Raw genomic sequence first — 27,857 nt, forward strand, 5'->3', positions numbered from 1 at the left:
TATGTGTGTGCGTGAGTGGGTGTTAGTAAACGTAGTGACGTCACAAAGTACACCTTCCCATCCATATACTGGGGCCTAAGTTTTCAAACATGATAAAAGTTAGCGGTATGATTTAGGACAGATATGAGTCACTTTGAAATGTGCGCGCGCTTTAATGTAGTAATATGCCCATATTAGGAAATGAGCGATAGGCTCCGCCCGCCTTTGAAAGCTATCTTTGGTGGAGCCTGCAGCCACTGAGGTAGTACAACCACTGCTGCTAAAACAAGATAAAACGAAAACTATAGATATATCCCAATCACATATTTTTGCACCCAAGTCTGAGTCCGAGTCTCAATCCTATATCTTGGGAATGCATTGCAAAGAAGCACAACTAAATGGTCTTAATTATCTATAAAAATGTTTTCAAATGTTTTTCGAATAAAGATATACCAACATGATAACTTTTTATACGAGTGTAAGTCAGCAGTGGTTCAAATCAAGTAAACAAAATATTTTATTAAAATAAAAATCTGATCTTTTACAGCCGATGACGGCCCTGATTTCCGATCACATGATCGGATTGGGACAACTTGAGAAAAATAAGAATGAATAAGCAAATTTAAAAAAATTAAAGAGCAGTGTATTATAGTGCATATATACCTCTTTTGCAAATCTAGACTTCACCTTCCTTTCGTCCATTTTATTTTGCAAGATTGTGTCCAAATGCATGTATTGAATTGATATCGACAACATAAGATTAGTAGTAAGCACGTTTTGAGGTCTTGTGTGAACAAAAATCATGTCGTTTTTTTTTTGTGTTTTGAAATAAGATAATGAATCTCCTTTGAAAGTGAGAGCAAACTCTCATTGTCTTGTAAGCAGGGCCATAAACCCGTCTCAAGATGCTCTGAAATATTTCAAAACATGGCGTGATGGTGCAATAGAAAGAGACACTCGCTGTCTCATTGCATGAGTCAACCGTGTACACACCCAGATGTTAGGAATAGCGAGTAATTTTTTGGTGTAGACCTTGCCAACCTCCGATCATTCACACTGTTTTTGTTTCGTTTTGCGGCATTTATGAGACTAATTCAATTGACTTTCAGGACGAGCTAACTTGACATCCAACGGATTCCAAAATGAAAAAAAAATTCCCCCCCGCCCCCTGCCATTGGTTGAGCACCACCCCTTTTGTCTTTGCTCGCCCTCGCTGCTCTTTCGATTTATTTCCACTTTATCAAGCTAAACCCCCAATCGGTGTCTCTACAAACACGAATGTCATTGCAGAGTGCTGGAACCGCTAACCAAACACGACCTAATCTCTGCCTTGGACAGCTGTACCCATCATACGTGTCCACTTTCATTTCTCAGGACAAGGCCAGCACATCAAAGCTGTTTTGTGTTGCCGGTTGTGGTGCTAATTGACCGGGAAGGTCGGCCCAGTATGAGTACTGGGGACTTTCAAGGCAAGACGTTTTTATTGAATGTGCCAAAGCACATGATGGAAAAAAAAATGAAGCGCAAGCTCTGAAGTTGAATGCAGAAAAAGGGCAACGATTTGGAAGTAAATCAACATTTTCAACAAAGTCAAGGAGGGAGATGACCTTGAAAGATCGCATACTGAATCGCAATAGCAATTGAGGTGGGGCTGGGGGATAGCAATTACCGTAGATAATATTTCCAAAATCGTTCAGTTTTGTGCACAAGTGTGTTGAGATTTTCTTTGAGAGGAGAAGGATGAATATTATATAGGTAACTAGCTGGTTCGCCGCCCTTCGGGCGGCTCATCAGCTAGTTCCTGCGGAAGGCTGGTAAAGTGGTGGTTCGCCGCCCTCCGGGCGGCTCATCAGCTAGTTCCTGCGGAAGGCTGGTAAGGTGGGCCTTCGGCCCACAAAAGTGTTGTTGCTTGGTTCAACTTTTTGTTCATCTTCATTGCTTATCGCGAAAATAAAGAGATGTTTAGCTCTACTAAATAACTAACAACTTCATTGCAATGCTTGTGGGTAGATAACATTTTTTCGCCAAGATGCCCGCGCGATCGTAGTGAGCCACTGCCTGGGCGGCGCGCAGCGGCGCGGTGAAGTAGGTACGTTTTGAAAAGGGACAGACGGAAGGACAGACCGCGTGAGGGACGCAATATATATATAGATGATGAATAAAACTGTTTCATTCATATTTTCTCTGATTTGTGATGTGCAAAAATCTTTACCCATCACCGGCCGGTTATTAGTGGAATCTACGAACAGTGTATATTTAGTGTCCCTAAATGTCTGTGCAAGGGTGTCGGCCCGAGCGCTCTTTGAAGACCACAGGGAGTCGCCTTACAGCATAGGAGCAAAATGTTTAGGAACGAAGTGTTTTAGAACATTAAAAGATGGTCTGGTACTGGTCATGCCTAGGTGAACATTCGTCATCTGCGAAGTCTGCGACTTGTTTATTCATGGGAGACCAGACATGACGGTGTGAAAGTATCGGCGGTTCAAAGCTTGACAAAAGTTAATCGAATCACCGTTGAGGGGCCGGACTGGGGGCGCGGTATGCAAATGTTGGGGTCAGTGTTTTTTTTTTGGGGGGGGGGGGTATTTTAGATTCTCTATGTCAACAATAAAAGACCGATGAGGAACTTTGAATGTGGTCGTGGAGCAACGGCCCATTGTTCGCTCTGGGAGATCCGCTCACGTCGGCTGCACCAACCTTCCCTGAGTCGATTTCTACGTTTAAACTTGTCCGGGTATAACTCTGACACCGGTTAATATATGACGGGTTTTGTAAATAATGCGATAAACAGTTCTACGTGTACATAACTAAAGAATTGGTTAATTATATTTACTGATTATAAATAATCAGAAAAAAGTATGAATGACTAAACACATTTTTTCACCGAAAATATTTTACATACATGTGAACCTCATTTCACGACCTGATCCATCCGTTTATTTTAAAAAGCAAATTTGGCCAACCCATCGCAAAAATTGTCATGGCACTGGAAATAATTCATTCACAACGTCCGATGTTTTGAAATGAGAAACATTTGAAAGTCAACCAGCACCACAGAACAAATTGTGCTCCGCTTCGGAGGTTCCACCATATGTATGCTTGTTATTGCTAGATAAAAATATGTTCTCGTGAATGGAGAGGATACACCGAAATCAAAGACAATACAATGCGCGCGCAGTGTAAACAAATAGAACCAAGTCATAGCGCTTACACGGAACCATGAAAAGCCAGACTTGGCTCTCATGTTTGGAATTGCAATAGGCCATAACACAATTGTGTCCAATTATAGTCATGTCAAGATCGACATCACAAGATCACTATTTCTGGGATGACTTTAATCCACCTGCGGCCAGTCAGAATGCCCCCTTTGCCGCCTAATCCCCTACTGCGAGAGAGCAATAACAGGAAAAAGGGCTTTGGGGATTCGTGTGTAGTGAAACAAAAAGGCCCAGTGTTGCATTTGCACATCAACCAAAGCCCGAGCTTGTACTTATTGTGACACTTCCTGCTTGCTACTTGCGGTTGATTCCTTCGGTTGGCCAAAATATGAAAGTGAGATGCATTGTTTTGAGCGTTTGCTAGTTGATAGCCTTGCGCAAAAAAACAAACCAAAAAAATCACTTTCTATGAAATGTTGCGAAGGGTGGCTAAGGAAGAAATGTAATTTTTGGCACGCCTCTGACTGAAAGTATTGCAAGACGAGCTTATTTGCTCATTTCACCGAGTTAAGAACCTATGAAATATGATGCATATAATTACTGTAAAGACAGCAGGTAGGGGTGTCTTGAAAATCAGTCATCTTTCCCATTGAAAGTAATGGACAGGCCAAGCATATTTTTTATTCTCTGCGGAAAACAACTAATATTACCGCTGCGAGATTGGATGTGACCTTTACTTAAGTCTTATCCAGTAGCCAAGGCGCACCCAACAGAAGGAACAGCACACTATTCATTGAATTAAAACATGAAATTGTGATTTCAAAATTGTTTGACTCTTTTTTTTCTTTTCTTTAATGAACTCGCTGCATGTTTTTATACATGCCCAATATCGATAGGTTTATTTTTGGTCTTGAAAACGAGCCACAATTTGGTGTTCGTCTTTTGCCCATTCATTTCACAAGGGAAAGTTGATTTGAGCGTGACAGGCGTCGTGAACTTGTAAGTTGTGGCACGAGCTGCAGTTAAACTTGGCAGAACTCTTAAAGTGACATTCTGGTTGAGATTTCGAGGGTTAAATCCTGTTTATTTGACATAATCTGTGAATGACTAGCCTCGTTTCTGCCAACAAAGTGTGACAGAAGCCAGGAAGAAACGTGCAATTAACATCGGTACAATCACACGTTGCGCATAGATGTTCCTTTTCAGCGGTTCCCATTGAACAAACTAGGTCATCCGCCGGCGTGGGGCCTCTCATCACGCGGCTCCCTTGACACATTTCCAACTCAAAGTGGAGCTTTGTTGCGTTCTCGTACTTATTTTCCCTCTCCTGACTCCTGTCCCAGCGAGCGGCAGGAAATTTAATAGTCAGACCGAAAAATGAGAGCGAAATTCCTCTGTACTCAAGAGTGGAACTGGAATGATAACATCTACAGTATTAATACACTTCACAATCATCTTTATGGAATTGAGGAAAAAAAGAAAATCATAAGCAGAGACAACTTGAGATCCGGTGATTATTCAAAAAAATGAAAATGTGTTTGTGTTCTCAACCCTCACAGTGATCATATTTGCTTGCTTTAATTCAACATTTGCAATAGCTGCAGATGTGACAACTCAGTCGTAGGTTAGCAAATGTGAGCGGTCCCAAGTAAAAGCATGTACAGAATAAACAGAAGTCAGCGTATTTTTTTATGATGCTACATGTTGCTTCACTTTGGGAGAGGCGGGGGGGGGGGCGTCGTCACACACTAGTGACCAAAAGCAAACACAAAGCAAACATAAATATCATCTGATGGACTTTGAGTTGGAAAATAATCATCATTCTAGAGAGAAAAAAAATATAGATTTATTTTTTTTTCACCGACCACTTAAGACACAAAAGAAATGACAGAGAAAACAAATGATTTACACATTGGACCAATGGTGTTGTTTCCTCCACCGGCTTGGAACTGACGAGATGTGGAAAGAAAAGGAGGAGGTGCAGGCGTTTGTTTTGGCACTGGAGAGAAAAACAAACAAACAATAAACTACAAAGTTATACATGAGAAGTCCTTCAGGGTCTGTTGACACTCCAGGTCAAGCGCCCAAGTCCGATTTAAAGAAGGGGTTTAATGTCTTTATTTTTCTGCTTCTCCACAAAAGAAAAGTATTTGCAACTCTGGAGGGGGGGGAGGGGGGGGGGAGATGGAGACACTTAATTACTTTCAAATACAACATTAAGTTTTTATTGAGAACAGTAGCTATCAGATCATCGAAAGTACTGACCATAGGGTAATATTTTTTACCCACATTTGGAAAAGCCCTGATTACCATTTTAAGATATCTGATTTCATTGTTTTTCCGCTAACATCACCATAACTAATTTCTGAATTGTGTCACTTGAGCCTTGCAGTGTAAATCCAGCCTTTAGTTACGCGACTATGCTATTATAGTACATAAACACTTTTCTGCAGTACAAAATGTGCAAGAGCTCCATTTAAATTTAAACGGCCTTTTGGTAGATACAGTACTCTTTAACCGCATTCATTTTACCATTATTTGGGTTTTAGCTAGCTGTGGTGTCGAACTGTACGGCATTATATTACTAGCTGTTTCTAATCTTATTTGACAACCAGATGACCGTGTCAATCACAAAAAATTGTCATCTTTTGATAGTACAATTCAGGGGCTTTCAAGAGCCTTTTAGCAACTTACAAAGAGAGTGGCCAAATCATAGGGCTTGAGTTACGCAATTCTTGTGAAGGATTGCACAAGAGTCTAAGATAACTATTTCCCAGAAGGTGGTGAAATGATTAATCTAAGTGACCAATCCAGAGCAAATGTTGACCACAAATTGTACCCCCGCCCCAATATGCTGATTGTAGCTCACTTCCAAGTAGCTGATGGAAATGTAAATATTAAAACCGCTGTAATTAAAGTTCAATAACCTGTTCATCACTGGTAACCTTGTGTGTTGAGTCTGATCATAAAAAAAAAAAAAAAGTTCATCCATTTTCAAATCCGCTTATTCTCTCAAGAGTTGAGGGCGTACTGGAGCCTATCCCATATGCCTTTGGGCAGTAGGCGGGATACACCCTGAACTGGTTGCCAGCCAATCACAGGGCACACATAGACGAATAACCATTTGCGCGCACATTGATACCTAGGGAGATTTTAAGAGTCCTCCATTAACCTGCCATGCATGTTTTTGGAATGTGGGAGAAAACCGGAGTGCCCAAGGGAAACCCACGCAGGCACGAGGAGAACATGCACACACTCTGCAGGAAGGCCACAGCCGGAATCGAACCCTGTACCTCTGCACTGTGAGGCCCATGTGCTAACCAGTGATTCACTGTGCCGCGCTATCCAAGAAATGAAGCCATCCAAGCCACAACATGCAGTGTTGCCAATCAAGATAACACTAGTATAACGCGTCAATGATGTTAAGACTTAACCTAAATGACAAAAGCCAGAAAAAGTTGTTTTATTGCTGAACTGTCCAGACAGCGAGAATGAAAGCTTTGCTCATTGTAAATATAAAGATGCAGCATGTGTCAGTATTCAGCAAAAAAAAATAAATTAAAAAAACATGTGAAATCACCAGTCAGTTTGATTACAATGCACATATACTCTAAAAAGAATTTAAATAAAAAAGCATGCAGGTTTGACATGCAGCTGGCTATTAGTGCAGTTAATTGACAAACTTGGTTAGGAGAGATTTCTGTTAATGAGTGCTGTAGGTTACTCCTTTCAATACCTAATAGTTCACATAGGTCCAATCAATAGAATTGCAACAAGTGTTGTAATGCTTGCAGAATGCTCTTACATTTGCATTGTTTTATTTTCTTTCAAACTTGTTATAAATTGCAAAAACCAAAGGCGATGGGTGAATGGGGCATATTTACAAAGTATGATTTTTTGTTTTTTTTTTTTGGTAATAGCGCTTCGTAAACTATCGCCTTTAGTCTTTAAAAAGCTCATGCAACTGATAACCTTTGGGTGAGAATTATAAATAAAGAAAACTTACTTCACTCATACCTAAAGAAAAAAAATAAACAGAAAAGAGAACAAAACAGGATCAGAGAAATTGCATGACACACGTCAACATTCATCTACTTTATTCACGTATATTACAATCATAATATTGTGACACTCACGGGGGAAATAGTACATCTAGCTTATTTTGTAATAAAAGCTAGAATTTCACTGTACAATGAAAACTACGGTCAGCTTGTAGTTATAAAACAAAAGTGCACACATGAGATGAGACAACGGTGCACTGTGGAAGAACATGCACAGAAATTGTATGTTTTGATTTTGACAATGAGAGAGAAGTCCATTCTACATCCCAGAGGAGACTAATTAAAGCCCCACCACCCGCCACCCCCCTTCCTCCTGTAAATCTAGTGTCGTACTTTTCCGGGAATGTAGTTCCGGTCAATCTCTGCCTCCTGCAAGAACATGTGCAGACAGCGCTCATTCTGGGCCAAAGGGTGACCTGCAATTCTAGAGAGGAACACACACAGCATGGTAAAATGTAATTTGGGACACTAGTGGATGAATACAACTATATTATTGTTTTAATATGCAATAAACTATTGCAACCTATTATTTGTATTATTTATTTATTATGTGTAACTTTGATTTTAATTTTTATTATTTGATATGGTTATGTATACAGTGGAAACGGTATTCTGGGACCCTGGTCTGATTTTTTAAATTCCCCATAGACATAGTGCTGTAACAAGTTAGTAAGTTCTGCTTTGCAGTGAACACCTTGCACTTTTTATCTTCTTTCTTAAGTGTGACATGGCCCACAAAACCCTGTTCAGGGTAGGAAAGCGGTATTGAAAATGGATGAATGACCCACGAATTTAGAAATACTGTCTTTCAATGCTCTGTCAAATCTGGATGCCCTCTTGCACTACACTGTCTCTCACAGGTCCATCCTGGTACAACACCAGACATCATTTTGTGTGTGACTCAACCACACTAGACCAATAATCATGACACACGTGCCTGTTTTTTTCCACCTCATGGGGAGGATCACTCACATTTAAAAAATCAGTGCGGGTTCAGGATCACGCAAGATGGAGGATGGAACCACAGGTTTTTGGGTAACCTTTTCAGCCAGGGATGCTCGACTTTTAGGCCTTTTTAATTTGAAGGTACAACTGTAGTAAGCATTTCTTCAGAGATCTGGCACATTTATTGACCTGTTTATGAATAGCTCCAAACCCATTCGCCGCTCCTCAATGAATGACTCCTCAAAAAGCCCTTCGTCGCCGCGGAATGGCAACTGTCTCTTCAAGGCTTTACCAGGGAGAGGTGGAACTACAATCTGATAGAAAATGATTAATGATCATTTTAAAAAATCTGCCACAATCTAGAATAGGGCTTGCTAGCATCACTCACCTTGCTGTCTCTCTCCAGTTCATTCTTTAACCACTCAAAGTCACTGTATCGTCTGTTTACATTGGAATCCTTCAGTTTGAAAATGGGAAGGTTGGTCTGCATGAATATGGAGGAGAAAACGGAACAGTCAGTGAACTGCAAATGGGACATGTGACCGAGTAAATATTCAACAATGCAAGGGCAGCAAAATCTGCTTCCTATCCGTCTAACGACGCCAACTTGGTAGCTGTTGAAACTGCTTGGAGGAGGGCGTATAAAAAGTCAACAGGGGCACCGAGAAACACTTAAATAAAATTGTATATCAAATATGTGAATGAATAACTGCAGCTACACTGTATATGTATGAACCAAGTTTTAGTTATACAAGTGTACTCGGTGAAACTCACTGGCTTCAATTGCTGACAGGTGGAAAAACTAAAATTTTTTTAATCATGCTTTGTAAAACTAACAGCATACATTGAATAACTGATCAACGTACATGCATAGATGACATCAGTTATGTAAACTAGTAGTAAAAGTGGACTGGGCTAAATTCAAATTCATATCTCCGCGTAGCACAAAGTGTTAGCTGTTTACGGTTACATAGCCTAGGAGTGTTAACTACAAGAGACGCATTTTCCTGTGGTTCAAATTATATTCAGGCAAACTAATGCTGCTTAAACATTTCCCTCAGCGCTGTGCAGTTTAAGCGTAATTCGAATACACTTTTCATGCAATAACAAAGTCCTCCATCGCAACGGCACACTAGGCCGCGAGCAATCCCCGACACGAGAGTTCCGCTGTAGCACCGATGAGGTACCAATCCAGGCGTCACAGCCATGTTCCTCCCAGACGGTGACGTTAGCACACCGGCTAAAAGCTCTTCGCTCGCCTTATGAAACACCTACCCGCATTCGAACTCCATAAATTGTGTACCGGTGCCGCCCGACTCCAACGATCTGTGGATTGTGAACGTCTATCTCCAGAAAATTGCTGGGTGGACCGTATGCGTCCGTGAGGTCCTGGGGCTTGGAATTGAGCCGGCGAGTGTCAGCAACCGAAGCCTCTGACATTTTGCTGGGCTGCAATTTTTTTTCTCTCACGCTTGAAAGAATGTCAGATTAAAAAGTGGATGCGCCGAAAATGTGCAAATATCACACGGATACATTAATTAATTGCGGTGGCTGACGGGTTCAGCTACGGAACTAGCCGATGAGCGTCTCCTTTAGCCGGGGACAGCCGCCCTGCGCCCCACCCTTCTTGAAACGGGAACATGTGTCGTCTTACTTCTGTGCTGTGTTGGACACCCACACTGGACTCCCCCAATGGAGACAACTTGACTGGGCCGAGACCTCCCGACCTGAACGTTCACAGCAATAGAGTTAAAACACAACTTTGGAAATGACGTCTTTTGCATGTATGCAAGTTGAAATGCAAGATCAGGGAAATCCATAAAAGATTACAAGGGCCACAGTTTCAGAAAACGTTGTATGTTTTTGACATAAATGTTTTACCTTTTTTGTTGTTTTTAGATTAAAGTCGCAATATTATTAGAATCAAGTTGTACATTCCAAGAATAAAGGAGCATGTTTTTGAAAAAAGTTGTATTTCACGATACAACTTGCATACATGCAAAAGACGTCATTTCCAAAGTTGTGTTTTAACTCTATTGCTGTGAACGTTCGGGTCGGGAAGTCTCGGCCGAGTCCATCTTATATTTTCTAGTCTACACAGTATCAGGTCGGGAAGAGCATTTATTTTAAATGAAATTGCAAAAAAAAAAAATACCTGCAAACTGTTAGCAGTAAATCTTCCAATAACTGAAAGATTCAACCTTGTTGAGGATAAACGTATTAGAAAATGGATGGCTAGAATTGAAAGATTCTAAGTGACAGGTTACATTGCCGCTGTATGAATGGCATATGAACCCCCCCTAGCAATGGAACCCCCTGAATATACTGATAAAAATAATTTATCCTTGTGCCAATGTGCCAATCCTTTTTGTGAGAATTATTGTGTATTTTATTGAGAAACTTAAAAATAGAAGTGATACTGTACATGCAAGTTATCCAGTTGTCGTAGTTACTTCAAATCTGTCAATAGCAAAATAAGAGTGGATAGGAAAATTTACTGACAGGTAGAAAGAAGCAAGTGGTGTCTATACGGTCAGTGATTTGACTTCTGTTTTCTCCTGATCTGAACTTCATAATTTGTTTTATACATGTCTTGCTGATCATACTAATCAGGCACTTCCAATACATCATGGTGAAACCCTAACCCAATAAGATGATTAGAAAGAAAAAATAACAACAAAAAACTAAGCTCCGGAATAAAAAGAAGTAGTGAAGACTGGAGGTGGACAATGAACAGGAAGTTTCTTGCTTGTTACGGGGAGTTGTCCGTTTGGTTTGTGCTGAGGGGTACTGGATGTGAAACTTCAGGAGCCTTTGCTGCCAGACTGGTCATTGGGAGACTTGACGGTACTCTCGAACAGGACAGGCCGGCTCGTGGTAGTTTGGCTTGAAGCCTTCTTTAAAACCTTTGGAGATTTGAAGCCACGGCTTCAAGAAAGGAATATTTAGACAATTAACAAAATATTTCCATTGTGTTTATAGTATTCCAAATAATAATAGGTTTGGAATAAAACTGGGAAACTTCTACCTGGTTGCTCCTTTCCTCAATGGAATTTAAGTATGGTTTCGGTACAACCCGAATGAAGATGATTCTGAACCTGTGTGAGAGAGTGAAGGACAGTTTTGTAAATAATATAGACAGTACTTTTTAAATTTTTTATTATTATTTATTTTTTAGCAATCGGACAGTTTCTATGTCTTTGACCAGTTAGATTTCAAATTCGTCCGCACAGGGCCTGATTGGTGGGTCAGAACTAAACGTGTTAGTCAACTTCAACTAGCAACACATGTCAGCAATAATCTACATCAGGGGTGCCCATTATGTCGATCCTGATCTACTGGTAGAGCTAAGACAGGTCCCAAGTAGATCCGAGGAGTGTCGAGGTAAGTGTCAAGGCGTGCGCCGGTAAGGGTAGATCCCGGGAAGTTAGTTGATCGAAAAGTAGATCTTCGGTCCAAAAAGTTTGGGCACCCCTGATCTACATACATTAATATGACAAGATAGTGGCCATATTAGGAAATGGATGAAGGCCTAAGTACCAATTGACGTCGGCCGTCTCACCTCTCATAACGCAGCAACAGCACGACCATTAGGATGAGTATGACGGGAGCCAAAACATACACAGTTATCCACACAACCATGCCTTGGTCACTTTCTGTGACAAGGAGAAAAGAGATGATTTGACTTTTCCCAAAATTGTTCAAGTAGCATTTTTACCTGGGCCTGTGTTTGATCCCCACATCACAGTCTCACTCCAGTCGCTCCAGCCAGAAGCTCCGCATGCCTCATGCAATCTGCTTCTCACCTGAAGCTCATATCGGGAGCGACTGGAGGGTAAGTTGATGCAGTAATTTAGCTTCCCTCGATTGACTGTGTATGTCTGCGGAGCGCACAAAGTATTTCAAATGGAAGGGTGGTGCAGATGACAAAGAAAATATACCAAGCGTGACTCTGTCAACATCAGGTTACTCACATCCCACTTTTTGTAATTGGTCCTGTACCGAACCTCATTTTGCACACACCATGCAATTGTCTGATTCCAATAGAACCACAGATTCCAGTCTGATCCATTCTGAACAGTCAGGTTGGTTGGCGGATTTAACTTCACTGCAGGTGAAACATGATTACATGTGAGTCCAAAATGATTTAATTGCATCTTTTTATCTACCAGTACCTTTAAGATGAAGATTAAGATATCCTTTATTTGTCCCACACTGGGGAAATTTACAGTCTACAGCAGAAACATTGTGGGTAGAAAGAAGGGAATAAAAGTGTTTGGCATTCACAAAATGAATGTTTCAGTTTCAATGTACACCGTTCAATTAAGTGCAATATAAATTTAGATATAGATAAGGTGGCTGTGCTATTTACAATTATAAGGTGGACCAGAAAAAGATTTCAAGTAAATATGCTATTTATTCAAAACAATGTTCGCACCGGTTTGTCAAGTATAATACGTTCATCCCACTTCTTGGCATTATAGACTTGCCGCAAATATGTGGTCGAATTGGAATATACTTACCTTTGCTTTTAAGGTCAGCAGTCTTCAGAAAAGTGTTGTTGCCATGCACCAGTTGCATGTGAAACGATGTGAACCTGTTGGTTTTGTCACCATACGGCTGAATGCAGCCGGTTTTTATGCTGTTATTTGTCAGGTACATCTCACACGCTCTGGCTTCTTCACCCTCAAACCTGTAGAAGAAAAATCCCCACCGTCATACAAAAAGTAACCCCAGCAGTAACAATTTCCAGTTAAAACAAAGCACATATTTATCAAGCACACACTTGATCCAATGAAAGAGGAATTCTTTGGAATTCAAAACCGTTTTAACTCACCAGCTGTTGAAGGTGTAATTGACTGTTACATTGCCGTATCTGTTCCAGGTACATTGAACAAACTCCAAATGCAACACAACACAGTCGATATCTGTCAAGACAAAATACGATAAAACAAATTCACTAAAACCGGGCTTTCCAAATTTCTACATTCAATGAAAAAAATCAGATGACTGATTACATTTAGTTTCACTCGGGCTCTTCCGCAAAGCTATCAGTTTGTGGTTCCGAAAAATGTTCAATGAAGTTTGTAATTTGAACTTCTATGAAGTTCAAATGTGAATTACATTAAAATGAAAATGTCAAATTGTAAATGAAAATGACAATTTCACGTGTTCATCTCCATTAACCGTGAATCAACTTTGACCTTTTAGGCATTTACAAAGAGTACAATCACACGAAATCAAATCACCCTTAATTGAATAGAACGTTGTATGTTCTTACCTGGAGGTTCTTTGGCAAAACCGGCTCCCCATAGACAGAGAAGTAACAGCAATTTATTCAGCATCATGGAGCAGAAGAACGTGGATGATTTCAGTGTTGGTGCTGCTACATGTGAGGGGAATGTGTCACATTTGGTTTTGTATCTTTTTCCTGCGCTTGACTTTAGTGGGTTCTGCTTCCTGTCAGCGGAAACTGTCGAGTTATTCAGTATTTAAATTTGCACGATGTGAAAGATAACACAACGATCATTACTGGACACATTTATGCTGCTCATCAAAACATGATTTGGATTGTAGGGCAAAACAGGTACTTAGCATTCAAGTATTTGAAAAGCTCAAGCCCACATTTGTATGCAGGTCATATTTTGAGTTTGGTTACCAAAGTTCATTTTTTTCTGAGGAAGTGACTACAGAATGGGCACATCAGTTCTGTATCACTTTCCATCATGTGTACGACTGCACCCTTGGCTTTTGTTTCCTGCCAGAGGAAACAACTTTGAAGATATTAACTAACATACACTCAAATGTGCGTGAAGTGGAACTTTACCTGTGAATGTAAAACCCACACAATCTTACATGTTTTAAAAGAAGGTCAGACAAATGATGATGATGATAATGATTATTTGAAAACGGAGTCAACCCCCGCATCCCCCCCCCCCCCCCAAAAATAAAGCATCTCGAAAAGGTTATTTGCATCTCTGATTATAAAAATGTAAAAAAAGACAAATCAACAGTGTTTACATTTGTGGTTATAAATGATAAGTACTTGATAAGTACATTAGAATCAACACCACCATCCAATGGCTTTCAAAGCATGTTTTATATGTTTTATTTATTTATAATTATTGTTCTATGTTCTATCTTTATTAATTTCTTTAATGTATATCATACGTTCGCTCTTATTTTTAATAACCGGAAATTCTTTTGTTTTGACAGCACCTCGGAAATTGAATCCGTTTGTTGTGGTCTGTCACGGGGACTTTGCGCTTTGCCTGATACTACTACTGTTGCTGGCCAGTACAGACGCTCGCGACACAATGGCGTCTACGCAATTAAGCCCCCTTCTTCACGTTGAATCCCTGACGGCGCTGCGGTACCTGCCGTTCGCCTTGCTGTCCTTCGTCCTCGTCGGAAGAGGCGAGGGCAACGCGATGGACAACGTCGCAACCGAGAGGCTGGCTGAGGAAAGCCACCGTCAAGACAGTGCCAACCTTCTCATATTCATCATGCTCCTAACGCTCACCATTCTCACAATATGGCTCTTCAAGCACAGGCGCTTTAGGTTCTTGCACGAAACGGGACTGGCCATGATCTATGGTAAGAACACCAGCCTCCAGCGAACCACCCATTGACGCCCTGGAGCGACCATGCTAAATAGCTAACTGGATGCTAAATGATGGCGTTAGCGGCACTAAGCTAATTTGACAGCTTACAGTACAGTGGTTCCTGGACTGTGATCACTCCATTGAAATGAATGGAAATGCCATCAACCTGTTCCCCCATAACCCTTCACCCCCATGAAAATGCACTCAACAATACTCCTCCTTATTATGCTTTCTAATATCACACATTACTCATGTTAGAGTGAAAAAACACGTCATAAATATGAAACAATTAAATGAAAAATGACAAGTACGGTGGTAACTGAGTGTGCCTTCTGTATATTTTTGCACCGCTGCTCTACCTTGTACAGTGTCCACCATTTCTAACCTGAAAAATGTAAAGATGCAGTAAATATTTGTATGAAACACATTTCTATGCTGTGAATATATAAGATAACTGTAACTTCTCTTAAAAACTGGAATAATTGCCTTAATATGCAAATAGATGGCGGCCAATAATGACTAATAATGGATTTGCAGACAAACTTTGAAAACCACTTGACTCTCAATCTCTCCTCACTGGAAGGCCTTCTGGTGGGCGTGATCCTGCGGTTTGGCGTCCACGTGCCCCCGAGCATGAGCGATGTGGTGCAGGGCTGCGCGGTCAACGCCAGTCCTGCCACCCTGTTGGTGAATGTCAGTGGGCGATTCTACGAGTACACGCTGAAGGGCGAAGTCAGCCGCGGCAAAGGCCACCAAGTGCAGGATGATGAGATGTTGAGAAAGGTAAGGCGAGACCGTGTCGTCATTGTTAATGTTTTTATTTATGTATTTCTATGTTGTTATTGTTTGTGTAATGTATAGATATCGTTCAACGCATTTCCAAAAACATTTTTTCTATTGTTCATAATTTCAAGTTTTGATTGTGGAATTCAGTTAGAAAAAATAAATATCTTGAAGTCATCAGTTACTCTAAGTCAACTACAGAAAATCTGAAGTCGTTTAACCCTTCGTAAGAACTGCAGAAAGATTGTACAAAAGTGGCTCAAACCTCATTTATTATCTGCTACGTTTCTTCAGGTTACTTTTGACCCAGAAGTCTTTTTCAACATTTTACTGCCGCCTATCATCTTCCATGCCGGCTACAGTCTAAAACGGGTAAGGTGATCTAAAGCACAGTTAGTAAAAGTTAACCGTTTTTGAGACCTTACGTGGACAGAAGTGTTGTTGGGACATAATGTATGCTCATTAAACTGAAAAAAATGTTGGGGTTTTTTCTAACATTGCTTTAATTTGTTTTAAGAATTGATTGTGGGTTCGATCAAGTGCTTTTACCGGCCAATAATTGGCCAGGAGCTGTAGCTTTCTCACCAACAATGTTTTTGTACAATTTGTGACTTCACACTGAGTTCTCATACAGTATGTTCTAAATATTGTAATAAATTTTTGTCCTCATCTATGTCAGAGACATTTTTTCCGCAACATTGGCTCCATCCTGACCTATGCTTTCATGGGAACTGTTATATCCTGTTTTATTATTGGGTAAGTGGTCTGTTCACATTCATATGCTGTAACTACTATGAGCCTCCCAATGTCTGATGGCTTGCTGTCCTGGTCCCCAGGCTCATCATGTACGGATTTGTGTCCTTCATGAAAGTAGTGGGCCAGCTCGGGGGAGATTTTTACTTCACCGACTGCCTCTACTTCGGGGCTATCGTATCGGCGACAGACCCAGGTACAACACTGGCAAAAAAAAGTCAATGCGAGACCTTTTGAAGCATGATCCAGCGTCATGATTTTTTAAAGTGATATTTTCCCAATCCCAACGGCTTAGTACTCGGTATCGGTACATTCTCAAAAGTGAATACTCATACTTGTATCGCTCTGGAAAAAAAAGGGGGGACATCAAACCTTCCTACTCTTTTTATTGCAGTGACGGTGCTTGCCATTTTCAATGAGCTGAAGGTAGACGTGGACCTGTATGCTTTACTTTTTGGGGAGAGCGTGCTCAATGATGCCGTGGCCATCGTCCTCTCATCGTAAGTTTTTTTGACACCCCACTGGAAAAAAATCAAAACAAACTCCCATAATCCCAGCACGTATTGGCAAAATTCTCTCCAAATAATAATTTTACTAACACCAGTTCCTGTCATTTCACCGCCGGCCTTCCATCATTCATCCGTCTGTGTCGTTCATCACCTACCCGTACGTATGCATGCAGTGTTGTTCTCCGCTTGGAGAAGCAGAGTCGGCTTGGGGCTCGAATTGTGCGACCCGAGGGCGAGGAGGAATGGCTGAGGAAGAACCAGACAGTCATTCCTCTGTGGGTGGTTGGGCTTTGTGTTTGGTTGTGGTGGCATATTGGGGGTCGACAAAATGAGTCATCGGGTATCTCCTCAAAAAGTGCCGCCAACTTTTTGTGTCCTAGAAAGTACAAGGCCTTTATTTCTGAAGACAGCCTGTATTTGGTAGGAGACAGAATTCTTGCAGCTGTCACAGAAGTCTACATTTGTGTGCTTTTTATTTTCAGTTCCTATCAATAATTTAGTGCAGTTGTAGGCAGAGCTAATTGTTCCCTGCTTAAGTTTCCAGAAGTCACATATTACGGACATGTATTAATAATGTTGTTACGGGGAGTGGTCCGTTTGGTTTGTGCTGAGGGGTACTGGATGTGAACCTTTAGTAGCCTTTGCTGTCAGACTGGTCATTGGGAGACTTGACGGTACTCTCGAACAGGACAGGCCGGCTCGTGGTAGTTTGGCTTGAAGCCTTCTTTAAAACCTTTGGAAATAGCCGAAGTCACATCTATTCAAATGTTTGGTGAATAATTTTTTTAGTTTGTTTTTGCTTTGGGTAAAACAAAAAACAAACAAACGTTTTTTCCTAAAAGCATCACAAATGTTTGCTTAATATTCTTTTTGATTGTTTTGGCTTTGGTTAAAAAAAAATTCCGAAAGACATAATAAATGTGGAAACACGAATCAAATTATGTGGTAGAATTCAGAATATTAGAATACTGTATACCTACTTACTTACTTACTTACTTAATTGTGGTGAGGACACGGAGAGCCGTATTCAATTTGAAAAAAAAAATCTGTATATGCAACAATCAATCACATATTTATTATAACATGTTATGACCATTTGTGTTTTAAATGTTTTCAGACTTTGGATGACGGTTCCCTAAAATTTCATTTGTTTTTAGAATAGCATGGTTGATCCGTGCATGGTAGTTGGTTCCCACTCTTTGAGGAAATATCTCAAATTCAAAACAATCCGCTCTTCCTTTTGGATCACTGTTGGGTCCAAACTCCACTTCATGCAAGTGGTTTGGGATTTCTTTTTTCACAAAACAGGGCTCCTTGGTTTACCATGCTGCCGTCATCAAATGTAAACCCCATGCATGCTTTAAAATGACTCAAATCTGTTTAAATCACCGGTTATCAGATATTCACGGATTCAGGTTGATTTGATGTCGGTCCATCTCCACATCCTCTCGTGGTTCCTGCCTTCCTTAATTCTTTCTAAGGGTGTGTACGTTTATGCTGTCAGCTCCATTGTGGCCTACCAGCCTACGGGGGACAACAGTCACAGCTTTGAGGCCATGGCCATGCTCAAATCCTTTGGCATCTTCCTGGGCGTCTTCAGCGGATCGTTTGCTCTCGGCGTGGCCACCGGTGTGGTGACGGCGTTCATATCCTTCCTGTTGTCTTATTATTACCGCACATCTTTATATTAAATCATTTAATTGTCTGAAGATAATGTACTGTAATCCAAAGTCATTTGGAACACAAGTGTTGGTTTGAACTACAGTACAATCACGGTGTTCTCGTGCTATTTTGTGAGGAATCATCACTTTAATTAAAAAAAAAAAAAAAAAAAAGAACTTTTTTTTTTTTAAACAGGCATCGCTGAAAAATGGCTCCGATGGAAACATTTTTCAGGGTTCCATGCTGTCATGTCAAACCAAGTTTTAATTGATATTGCACAGTTGACCACAGACAGAAAATCCCATCAGGGACTTTTTTTCAAGTCAGATCAGAAGTTGACTTGCCGCTGAGAGCTACCTAATTACAGACGTCTGCATTTCCTGACTTGTCTTGCTTCGATAAAGTGTTGCAAATTATCTTCTGATTGCTGATTTTTCTTTAACTTTCCATCACGTGACCAAGTTTACCAAGCTGAGGGACTTACCCTTGCTGGAGACGGCACTGTTTTTCCTCATGTCCTGGAGCACCTTCCTGTTGGCCGAGGCTTGCGGCTTTACCGGTACCACATTCATATTACATTAGTACATTAGTTGAATCATTTTCAAATTGTGGTCAACTGTCACGTTCTGTTCTGAATGTACCCAAAACCAGGCGTGGTTGCCGTGCTGTTCTGCGGGATCACTCAGGCTCACTACACCTACAATAATCTGTCTCGTGACTCACAGGACCGAACCAAACAGGTAAGCGCCAACTGGGACACGCCATTCAACCAAGAATGCCAACAGACATTCCAAGACGTCAAAGCCAGTTCTGATCATGTGCTTGTTTGACTGCCTGTTACAACACAGTTGTTTGAGCTGCTCAACTTTCTGGCAGAGAACTTCATCTTCTCCTACATGGGCCTGACGCTCTTCTCCTTTCAGTCGCACATCTTCAACCCTTTGTTCATCGTTGGGGCTTTTGTATCCTTCGCTCAGCTCATTGTCAGAGAGGTTTTCAGGGCTTTTTAATTCCGAATGTGCATTTCCATCATCCTAAAAAAAATCCCAGAAAAAGGATTTAAATTATTGTGACATAAGCCAAGTTAGTGATTTGAGCAATGCAGTTGGTTGAATAACATTAATAAATATAATGCAAATAGCATGTCTAAATGTACATTTCAGCTGACACTTATCCGATATGACTGTGTTTACTTTGGCAGAACATATGAAACAAACTGCATGGGCAGTTGACTTAATTGCACGCAAATATCTCCACAAGCATCAAAAGCAATACAAATATTAATTGCCGAGTGTTGTTTCGTTGGCATGATATGAGCCTGCCATTACTCAACTGCCAATCCCGTAATTGGCATTGGCCCGTATCCGATCCATTTAGAAAAGGCCTGCTCTTGATCAAACTAATTCGGTTGGATTGAATTTTTCTGTCGTTACGTTGCCATGACAAACATCCCACTTGCGTCACCTGTCTCGAGGGAATCTGAATTGTATCACTTGACCCATGCAGTGTAAATGTATCCATTTGCATTTATGACGCTAAATCCGTGACAATTTTGTTCCCCGTCATTAATCCCATTCAGCATACCTCCCTCACTGTTCAACCGTGGCGCTTTGCCCTTAAACAGAATTCTACGATAGGTCGCAGTGTTCTTGGGCAGGGCGGCAAACATTTACCCATTGTCCTTCCTGCTCAACCTGGGCCGCAAGAACAAGATCGGCTCAAATTTCCAACACGTCATGATGTTTGCAGGTAGGTTGTAATTCACTGGTTCCCAGCCACTGACCATTTGGTATCGGTCTGCAGACAAATACAGGGGGGGGGGGGGGTTGGGATGATAGCAATTTTATTTTCCTGTTTTCTGCATGACACTACTGACTCGGTTTAATATTTTTACCAGTGAGGAAAAGACAAATGATCAGCCTCTGCCTCTTTTCTCCAGGAGAGGGAAGTGTTGTGTAAACTTTTGTATGACGTGGTGGTCTGAAACTGCATCTCAAGCATGTACTGTGCTCAACTTCGGACTGCTTTTGAGATTGTTTGTTCATTTACACGTTACACGACTTCATATACTTTGGTGTCATGGACCATGTATCAACCCAGTCGCAAAATGACTTGACCTGAATCAAGATTTAAGATCTCCCAAATGTTTATTTTGATATATACTCAGTATTTGTGAGTTTAGTATTGTGAGCGTTTTTACAACAGTTTTCCTGAGGGTTTTAATTTGTTTCGGCATGGCGGTTTGGATCGAATACTATCACAGCCTGTATGTACCGGTGCAGGTCAGTAAATTTGAATATGGCACTGTATAAAGTTCATATCAAGAAACGCTTAGGAAAATAATTTTAAGGGTAAGGCTAAATTCCTTTCCCCTTAGATCGGGAAATGTTGAATCTGTATTATGAGTTGTATTTTTTAAATTGAGCTGCCAAATTAAATGAAATTCAGCGCGATAGTCAAATTTATTGAGTTGTACCTATCCCCACACCTGATCTTTTTTTACACTTCTTCTTGTAGGACTGCGTGGGGCGATGACTTTCGCCCTCTCCATCCGAGATACGGCCACCTACGCCCGCCAGATGATGTTTTCTACCACCTTGCTGATCGTCTTCTTTACCGTGTGGATCTGCGGAGGCGGCACCATGCCAATGTTGTCCTTCATGAGCATTCCGTAAGGGCCGCAGCTGACCGTTCGTCTCCCTATCTGTTATTTAGTTGTTTATAATTTATTCCAAAGTCACCTTCATGTCTTTTTTTTTTTGCCCCTCAGCGTCGGTGTAGACTCTGATCAAGATCACTCGGTAAGTATCACAGGTTGAAATCGGTTGGTTTTCCCTTGTAAAATAAAATAAAAACATCCAACGGAATTTTCTGCTTGTCAAGAGTTCCGGAGTGCTGGATGGCTCACAAAGGAGGAACACCAAGCATGAGAGCGCCTGGCCGTTCAAGATCTGGTACAACTTTGATCACAAGTATCCTTTGATGTGGATGTGCACTGGAATTTTCAATGTTTTTTTTTCTTCAATTCTGATTTAATACCTGAAGTTCAAATTAAATTTACAGTGCTATTTATAGTATTTGTGAGACCCTGAGAGAGCCACATCACACAGAATTGAGACACATGATTTATCAATCAAACAGACTTTATTTGGAAAGCAATTTTCATACATAAAATGCAACATAAAGTTCTTTGCATGGTTAAAATCAAGCTTTTCCCACCACTCATCCACATAGACACACGGACACCCACAGGTATAGAATTGTGTTGTAACGATATCTCAAGTTGTTGTCTGCATCTGGGTCGTCATGTGTCACAGAGCTTTGTCTAGTCAGACGAAAGGATGTTCGCGTCATACTTCCAGATGACACCACCAAGAGCGAGCAAAAGTTAAATAGCAAGGGCTTGAAATTCATCCCTGATGCACACCAAATGTTATTTCATGGAGTCCCATGCTGTGTGCGTCTTAGCTTATCAGAAACGTTCCGTCTGTGCGGTAGAAAAAACACTTGACCCCTGTTCACGGTCCTTGACGGCTTTCGTGTAGCTACCTGAAACCCCTCTTGACGCATAGCGGCCCCCCTCTCACGGCTACTCTGCCCGCCTGTTGCGGACCACTGGCGCGGTGCCTCACCAGCCCGCAAGCATATGAGGTTTGAACTACATTATTTAACACATCGGAAAAAGTGCGTCCTAGAAGATTCTTCAAATGACTGGGAATTTGAACGTGTTATACAGTTAGGCATTTTGGATGAAAAATGCTTGAAATGTTAACATGGGCCAATTGTATATACCACACGTAAGTACCTGTGCACAATACAGGAAATGATCAGGATGCTTGTGATTGGTAGGAAATACATTGTTCAGCTACATGTCATAAGTGAAAAGAATTGTGCTTGTTTTTCACACACTAGAACGAAGGGCCCCTCCACGACGACGACTCCGACTTCATTCTGAACGACGCCAGCGTCAGCTCCATGTACGCCGACGTCACCGTCAGCACGGACGGTTCGGGCTCCAGCGGCATCAAGCGCCATCGCCCGTCCGCCGCCGATGAAGGCCTGGATCACGAATTGGCGCTGACCGAGCACGAGGTGGCCATCCGGGGCACCCGCCTGGTCCTCCCCATGAATGACCCGGCCGATCCCCCGATCACCGTAACCCTGCCCCCTCCGCCCTCCCCACCCCGCTCGGACCCCCGTAGGCACAGACTCTAAGAAAAGGTTTGCACTGGCGAGATGCGGCTTGTTGTCGCCGTCATTGAAAATGCCACTAAGTTGATTTTGTCTCCCACCTTTAAGGGCACTGGCTGTAGTCACATGACCGTAACGTATGTCCTGCAGGCTATTTATAAGGCAATTAACAACTACAAATTATGACTGTCATATAAGACCTGTTTAGGCTGTGGCTATTTCTATGTGATTGTTCAGTATCTTTTGAACATGTTGCTCATTCTGGCCAGGCTTCTTTTACTCATTGAGCCTTGCTTAGACAGTCACTTTTTATTTGACCATGATTTATTTTTCTTTATATTTCTATGGTTTTCAATTGGACTAACTCAGCACTTTCCCCCTCTTTTTTAACAGCTCTCCTGTTTTGCTAGTGTTATTTGATCTTGCTTATGAGCAGTATTCTTATAGTAATTCACCATCTGGCCGAGAAAAGAACACTCTTCTTCTATCCTGCTAAAACGTTTTCTGCACTTCAGCACCCACATTTTAGGTGTTTTATTTTTCTTGCTTCAGACAGAACAACGGTTTTGCTGCTCTTAAGAGAGCATGACTAATCCACTTAGCAATGCAAATGATTTATGGAGAAAAAAACCAGCCTGCATAAATTGTTATGGTCATGTAATTACAGCCGCTGTCCTAACTTTGAACGAGTGGAATGATCATCTGCTTTCACCGTTTCTCGTCGCTTAAAATATTCACGTAGACAGGTCGGCGTCAGGTATGTGAGGAGCTTTACAAGGAGCTCTCCGTGACGGTAGGCTTGCACGTGAAAGCGCCACACGCAAGGTCAGGTACTGTCAACACGCATGGATGACGAGTCAATGGTTAGCGAAGGCTGAGCTACACGAGAAGTGACTACTTCCACACTTCCTGTAAAGATATTTTACCACTGCCCGTGTGGTTCATATATGTAATTTATTTATTTGTTTGTTCTTTCATGGTATTTCTTTATTAGGATTTGTTAATAGAAGTAGGACAGCTCGGTGGTGAGACACACCGTGACCAAGTCATCCTACGTGAGGTACGCTGTACACATGTAGGGAGGTGAGGATGGGGTGGTACTTTTTTTCCCGAAAGTTTCTTAACTGTGTGTCTGTAAAAAAAAAAAAAGATTGTTTCTGTGATGTAGCAAGATGCTTCTCACAGCGAGAGCTTCCCCTATGAACGTCGTTTACAAGGTTGTGACTGAGAGGCTGGGGAGGTCGGGGGGGCCGGGAGGCGGGCATGTCGGCTAATCTGACTAATGCACCACACGAGCTGTGTTTGGGATGAGGGCAGACTCAACTCTTGTGAATTCAAGTGCCTAAATTGTAAAAATGAACTCCTCAGTGTGGGTTTGTACATTTGATTTGTACAATCAGGTTCTGATTGACACTAAATGCGGCATTTGATGTTGACTACTAAAAGTGCAGGTGATTTATTTCCTTTCTAGATGTAACTGGGATGAACAATATGTCATCAGAACTAATAAAATTGTACATCAGTGTAAGGTTTACGCAATTGTCGAGTATACTGTACTTGTATTTGGAGTTTTTAAACGGTGGAACCTCCAAAGTTAAACGCACCTTAAGTAGGAAAATCAAGTTGAACCAAAATATTTTGGAAGTAATCCCTAAGACCGATTACTATTTGTATTGGGCTGTGGCATTTTACAGCGTTATAGAAAGATCACAAACATTTGGAATAGGTGGGGAGATTCCTGTACTCTTCCTTAAACTTGATTCCTTTAACTTTACTTCAGCATAGGTACACCGCATTTCTTACCGTATGTGCTATTGAGCAATGGTAAACGGGTGCTTAATAAGTAAACGAGTGAATGCTTTTTGAGCCTGAAAAAAAAAGCAAGTACAATTTAGAAGTCAAGAGAGATTATTGCGTTGGACTTCGGAGGTTCCACTGTAGCAATACAAAAGGATTTCACTCATTCGTCTGCTTTTTGCACATAGGCATCTCTGTAGTTGGTGGACTGAAACTCATCCTGTCGTCTTTGTGCCGGACAGGCTGGTCAACACCGTAAGAGTGTCTCTTGTCTTTAATAGACCCGGTAACTATTTAATCCCTCCAAAGTGTTTTTGTCCATTTTTTTCCCAAGCAGTATTTAGAATTCAGCTTTTTTACACAATCATCCACTCAATTTGGATCGCGTGTTAGTTACCTGTACCTGTGTAAATGATTGAAAGATACAGATTTAATTTATTTAGTACTTTTGTTATACCGATTACACATGCAACTAAATATATTCCCCCAAAAAATGTCTGATTCTGCTCTTTGTCGAGTTCAAACACTTGGTGAGCACCAAAGGAATGTGTTTATGTCAACATTTTCTTTAAAAAAAAGTGATCTAGTATTCCGACAAGATTTGACTGACTTATTCTTTCATGCACTCCTATTCTATATTTTTGGTCCTCTGTCTGGCAAGATGTAAAAATACCAGAAATAAATGTCAAGCACTGCACATTTTTTCTTCTCATCCTGGGAGTTTTATTTTGATGGAGTGAGGTAATCCATTAAAACAACATGTTTGCTATGTTTTATCTCTCTCTTGTAGCTGAATAAATTAATCAAATAAAAAATGCACGTATCTGTGTGATGCAGCGCAGTTCACGACTTCCACTTTACAGGTTGATAGGATCAACCATGGGAGTTTCCAATTTGTTGCAATGCACCCTCTCAAAACAGTGAGTACACATGGTTTTGTGCTAAAGATCACCCAAATTGCGTTCTATGCACTTGAATTTGTTCTTACCCTGCTAACAAATTTAAAATCTCATCTTGCATACGCACACATCATGATCAGCTTTCAAAAACATGTTCACATAGCTTTTGCCCAAAATGCACAACATTTGGAAGCTCTACTTGTAAAAAAGTAACGATTACTGAAATCGGGATTTGCTTTTGAGACTAAATGTCCTGAATAATTGTGAAATGGACACTTCTGTGCAGTTCATAATCTACTTGCACTCATGAATCTTCACTTTAGCCTACACAACTAAATATAAACGTACAAGTCAAATACTACTTGTTAATAGTTTTTAAAATATCCATATTAGAATGATTTGTTTTAAGATACTACAAATTGTAAAAGTGTCCTCCATAAAATGAATCTGACTTATTTCCCCCGTGTGTGTGTGTGTGTGTGTACACGTACACACACGGACATTGTGCTGTATATTGAAAGTCCTGTTGTAGGAAATTTTATTTTGAAACTCGACACCACAAATCCGGTCTCAGCTTGGTTGGCTGTGTCCAGCAGACGACGCCAGCAGACGTGTTTACGGAGCGGCCGGAGGTGCGACGTTAACACGAAGTCCCCCCCGCGCTCTTCGACACCCGCCTTACGCTCATCCGAGGCCACGCGACTCGACCTGCACCCGGTAAGATACAGGACCGAGAAAAAAAAACATTCTTGTCTAAACTTGTGACTTAACGCGCGATGTGTTATGTCAGAAAAGTCTGCGCTAATTTGCATAGGCGTCTCACAAAACGTACCCGTGTGTGCTTGATCTTTGATGTGTGACATTAGGAATTTATAAAGAGATAAGAGGAAATTGCCACACGTTCATTATATGGGAATGATCTATTGTGCTCTGATCATGACGATGAAACTCATTGTCACACAACTGCATTTTCTTTTATTTTTTATAAGTTAGTCTTATAAAAATCTCAAAACTTCAAAGGGAATTTAAGCCTCAAAAGTTGCATGGGGCGTTGTCTCTAAATTATTCTGCAAGTGTGCTCGTGTGTGTATGTGTGTGTGAGAGAGAGAGACTTTTGGAAGCCTTGCAGTCTGTTTCCAGTTAGCAAGTTTCCTCTTCTCTTCATTCACAGATCGAAGTGTTGAGGCCAAGGAAATGCTCACAAAGGTCAATTAACATTCCTGTCCAGCACTTTATTTTTGCGTACTGGACAAAAGCTAATTTTTGTTGGTAATTGTCAATATCCATATTAACCATGCAAATACAAAATTAAAAAGTAATACTACAAAGGCATCAGAAGTCACTTGAAAGAGATGAGTGAACGAATGCTCCACCGCCTGCGGTCATCATGTCCCTCTTAATAGCATGAACATGAATGGGTTGCAGTGTGGAGAAGCAAGAGTGATACTGTTCACTTTAAGCCCCAAAGGCTGGTGCCTGGTTGAAAGTTTAAAGGACACTACCGTAAATTACATCACAGTCTTGTAAAGCTTCAGCCTTCTTCTCAGGCTTTATGTCAGAGAATGTGAGTGTGTCTCATTTTATGGGACCTTTATTGGAAAGGGTTCACAATGATGACGATGATGAGATAAGGTCAAGCACATTTTCAGCACTTTTAAAGAGCCATTTTCAAGCTGTCCAGAAGAGCCACATAAAAAAACAAAACAAAAAAAAAAACATGTGGAGTTGATTATAGCGCTGTGATTATAGCCACTGTGATTAAAAAAAAAAACTTTTGGCCACCGCGTTTAGGCTGAAGCTACCATATAAAAAGTTCAAGTGCAGAATCAACTAGTGAAATATCGCCTCTGGAGAGAAAACTAGCAGACCTTTGGCAAAGCTATGTTAAACACGCAACATGTCATTCTTTAATTTATGTCCAGTTTTACAATAAAATTCAACTTGGAATGCCAATAAACAGCTCGAAGCAAGCAAGTGGCCAGATTTTTGATGAATTGTTTGCTCTGCTTCTTGTTGTGAAGTTTGCCACTGTGTATCTCAAGATAAATTGCACTGTTACATTCAGACAGCACTTTCAACCTCTCCAAAAATGAAGCATTCTTCAGGTAAATAAAGCCAAGCTTTATCACAGAAAAAAAATGGTTGCCTGGTTGCCTTGGATCACAAGTTGTTTTGCAGCCCTAACCAACATCCCCTCCAAGACTTTCTCTTGAACATGAGAGCGCATCCAGCTTTCTGTTTTAACGCTTAAATCACCCGCTGCTTAAAGAGGACATTTTGGTTTTGTATTTTTTTTTTGTACGTGCGGCTTTTTGTTTGGCACCGTGTAGCTTTTGGAATTGGACACTGAGATTCATGTCGAATAGTTTGTGCTATTTGAAATCCCTCAAGACCGTAGTTTAAGTCACATTCACTCTTGGTCATGTTGTTGTGATGCCTTTCTTTTCCGTTATGGTGCTGCTGAGGCTCTAAACTTGGGGTGGCTGGCACACCCGCACACAGAATGTCACGGATA

General features: G+C 41.1%; 2 protein-coding genes and 1 long non-coding RNA gene across 4 annotated transcripts; 1 reads left to right on the forward strand and 2 right to left on the reverse strand.

Annotated features, from left to right (window-relative positions):
• Nucleotides 1-4,194: 4,194 nt before the first annotated feature.
• snx12 (sorting nexin 12) lies at nucleotides 4,195-9,794 on the reverse strand. 2 transcript variants are annotated; one of them, XM_052046653.1, is made up of 6 exons: nucleotides 9,419-9,794; nucleotides 8,532-8,627; nucleotides 8,333-8,457; nucleotides 7,532-7,622; nucleotides 7,144-7,154; nucleotides 4,195-5,136 (listed from the first exon to the last, which is right to left on the reverse strand). In XM_052046653.1, exons 1-5 carry the CDS (start codon nucleotides 9,581-9,583, stop codon nucleotides 7,149-7,151), a joined length of 483 nt encoding a protein of 160 aa, XP_051902613.1. In that variant the 5' UTR covers nucleotides 9,584-9,794; the 3' UTR covers nucleotides 4,195-5,136; nucleotides 7,144-7,148. The 2 variants fall into 2 exon arrangements, with proteins under 2 accessions (XP_051902613.1, XP_051902612.1); XM_052046652.1 differs by lacking the exons at nucleotides 4,195-5,136; nucleotides 7,144-7,154 and having other exon boundaries at nucleotides 7,158-7,622; nucleotides 9,419-9,793.
• Nucleotides 9,795-10,756: 962 nt separating this feature from the next.
• On the reverse strand, nucleotides 10,757-19,039 carry LOC127588090 (uncharacterized). The gene is made up of 3 exons (XR_007958968.1): nucleotides 18,914-19,039; nucleotides 17,423-18,444; nucleotides 10,757-10,945 (listed from the first exon to the last, which is right to left on the reverse strand). It is a non-coding gene; the product is annotated as an uncharacterized LOC127588090 (long non-coding RNA).
• Nucleotides 14,337-26,059, forward strand: LOC127588070 (sodium/hydrogen exchanger 6-like). The gene is made up of 16 exons (XM_052046616.1): nucleotides 14,337-14,740; nucleotides 15,332-15,531; nucleotides 15,826-15,903; nucleotides 16,211-16,287; nucleotides 16,368-16,480; nucleotides 16,679-16,784; nucleotides 18,298-18,444; nucleotides 18,914-19,014; nucleotides 19,107-19,195; nucleotides 19,304-19,417; nucleotides 20,093-20,204; nucleotides 20,973-21,126; nucleotides 21,226-21,256; nucleotides 21,339-21,427; nucleotides 22,001-22,106; nucleotides 22,368-26,059. Exons 1-16 carry the CDS (start codon nucleotides 14,461-14,463, stop codon nucleotides 22,668-22,670), a joined length of 2,100 nt encoding a protein of 699 aa, XP_051902576.1. The 5' UTR covers nucleotides 14,337-14,460; the 3' UTR covers nucleotides 22,671-26,059.
• The last annotated feature ends 1,798 nt before the right edge of the window (nucleotides 26,060-27,857 follow it).

The sequence above is a fragment of the Hippocampus zosterae genome, chromosome 16 (assembly GCF_025434085.1).
Source record: "Hippocampus zosterae strain Florida chromosome 16, ASM2543408v3, whole genome shotgun sequence".
Classification (NCBI taxonomy): Eukaryota; Metazoa; Chordata; class Actinopteri; order Syngnathiformes; family Syngnathidae; genus Hippocampus; species Hippocampus zosterae.

Excerpts from the sequence above, each read along its gene's own strand:
- snx12 (XM_052046652.1), bottom strand. The coding sequence starts at position 9,583 with ATGTCAGAGGCTTCGGTTGCTGACACTCGCCGGCTCAATTCCAAGCCC. Across the intron at positions 8,458-8,531 it reads AACTGGAGAGAGACAGCAAG|ATTGTAGTTCCACCTCTCCC; the intron begins GTGAGTGATGCT and ends ATTTTCTATCAG. Across the intron at positions 7,623-8,332 it reads TTGGAGCTATTCATAAACAG|AATTGCAGGTCACCCTTTGG; the intron begins GTCAATAAATGT and ends GTTCCTCTCTAG.
- LOC127588070 (XM_052046616.1), top strand. The coding sequence starts at position 14,461 with ATGGCGTCTACGCAATTAAGCCCCCTTCTTCACGTTGAATCCCTGACG. Across the intron at positions 16,785-18,297 it reads GTGGCCATCGTCCTCTCATC|CTCCATTGTGGCCTACCAGC; the intron begins GTAAGTTTTTTT and ends TTATGCTGTCAG. Across the intron at positions 19,015-19,106 it reads CGAGGCTTGCGGCTTTACCG|GCGTGGTTGCCGTGCTGTTC; the intron begins GTACCACATTCA and ends ACCCAAAACCAG.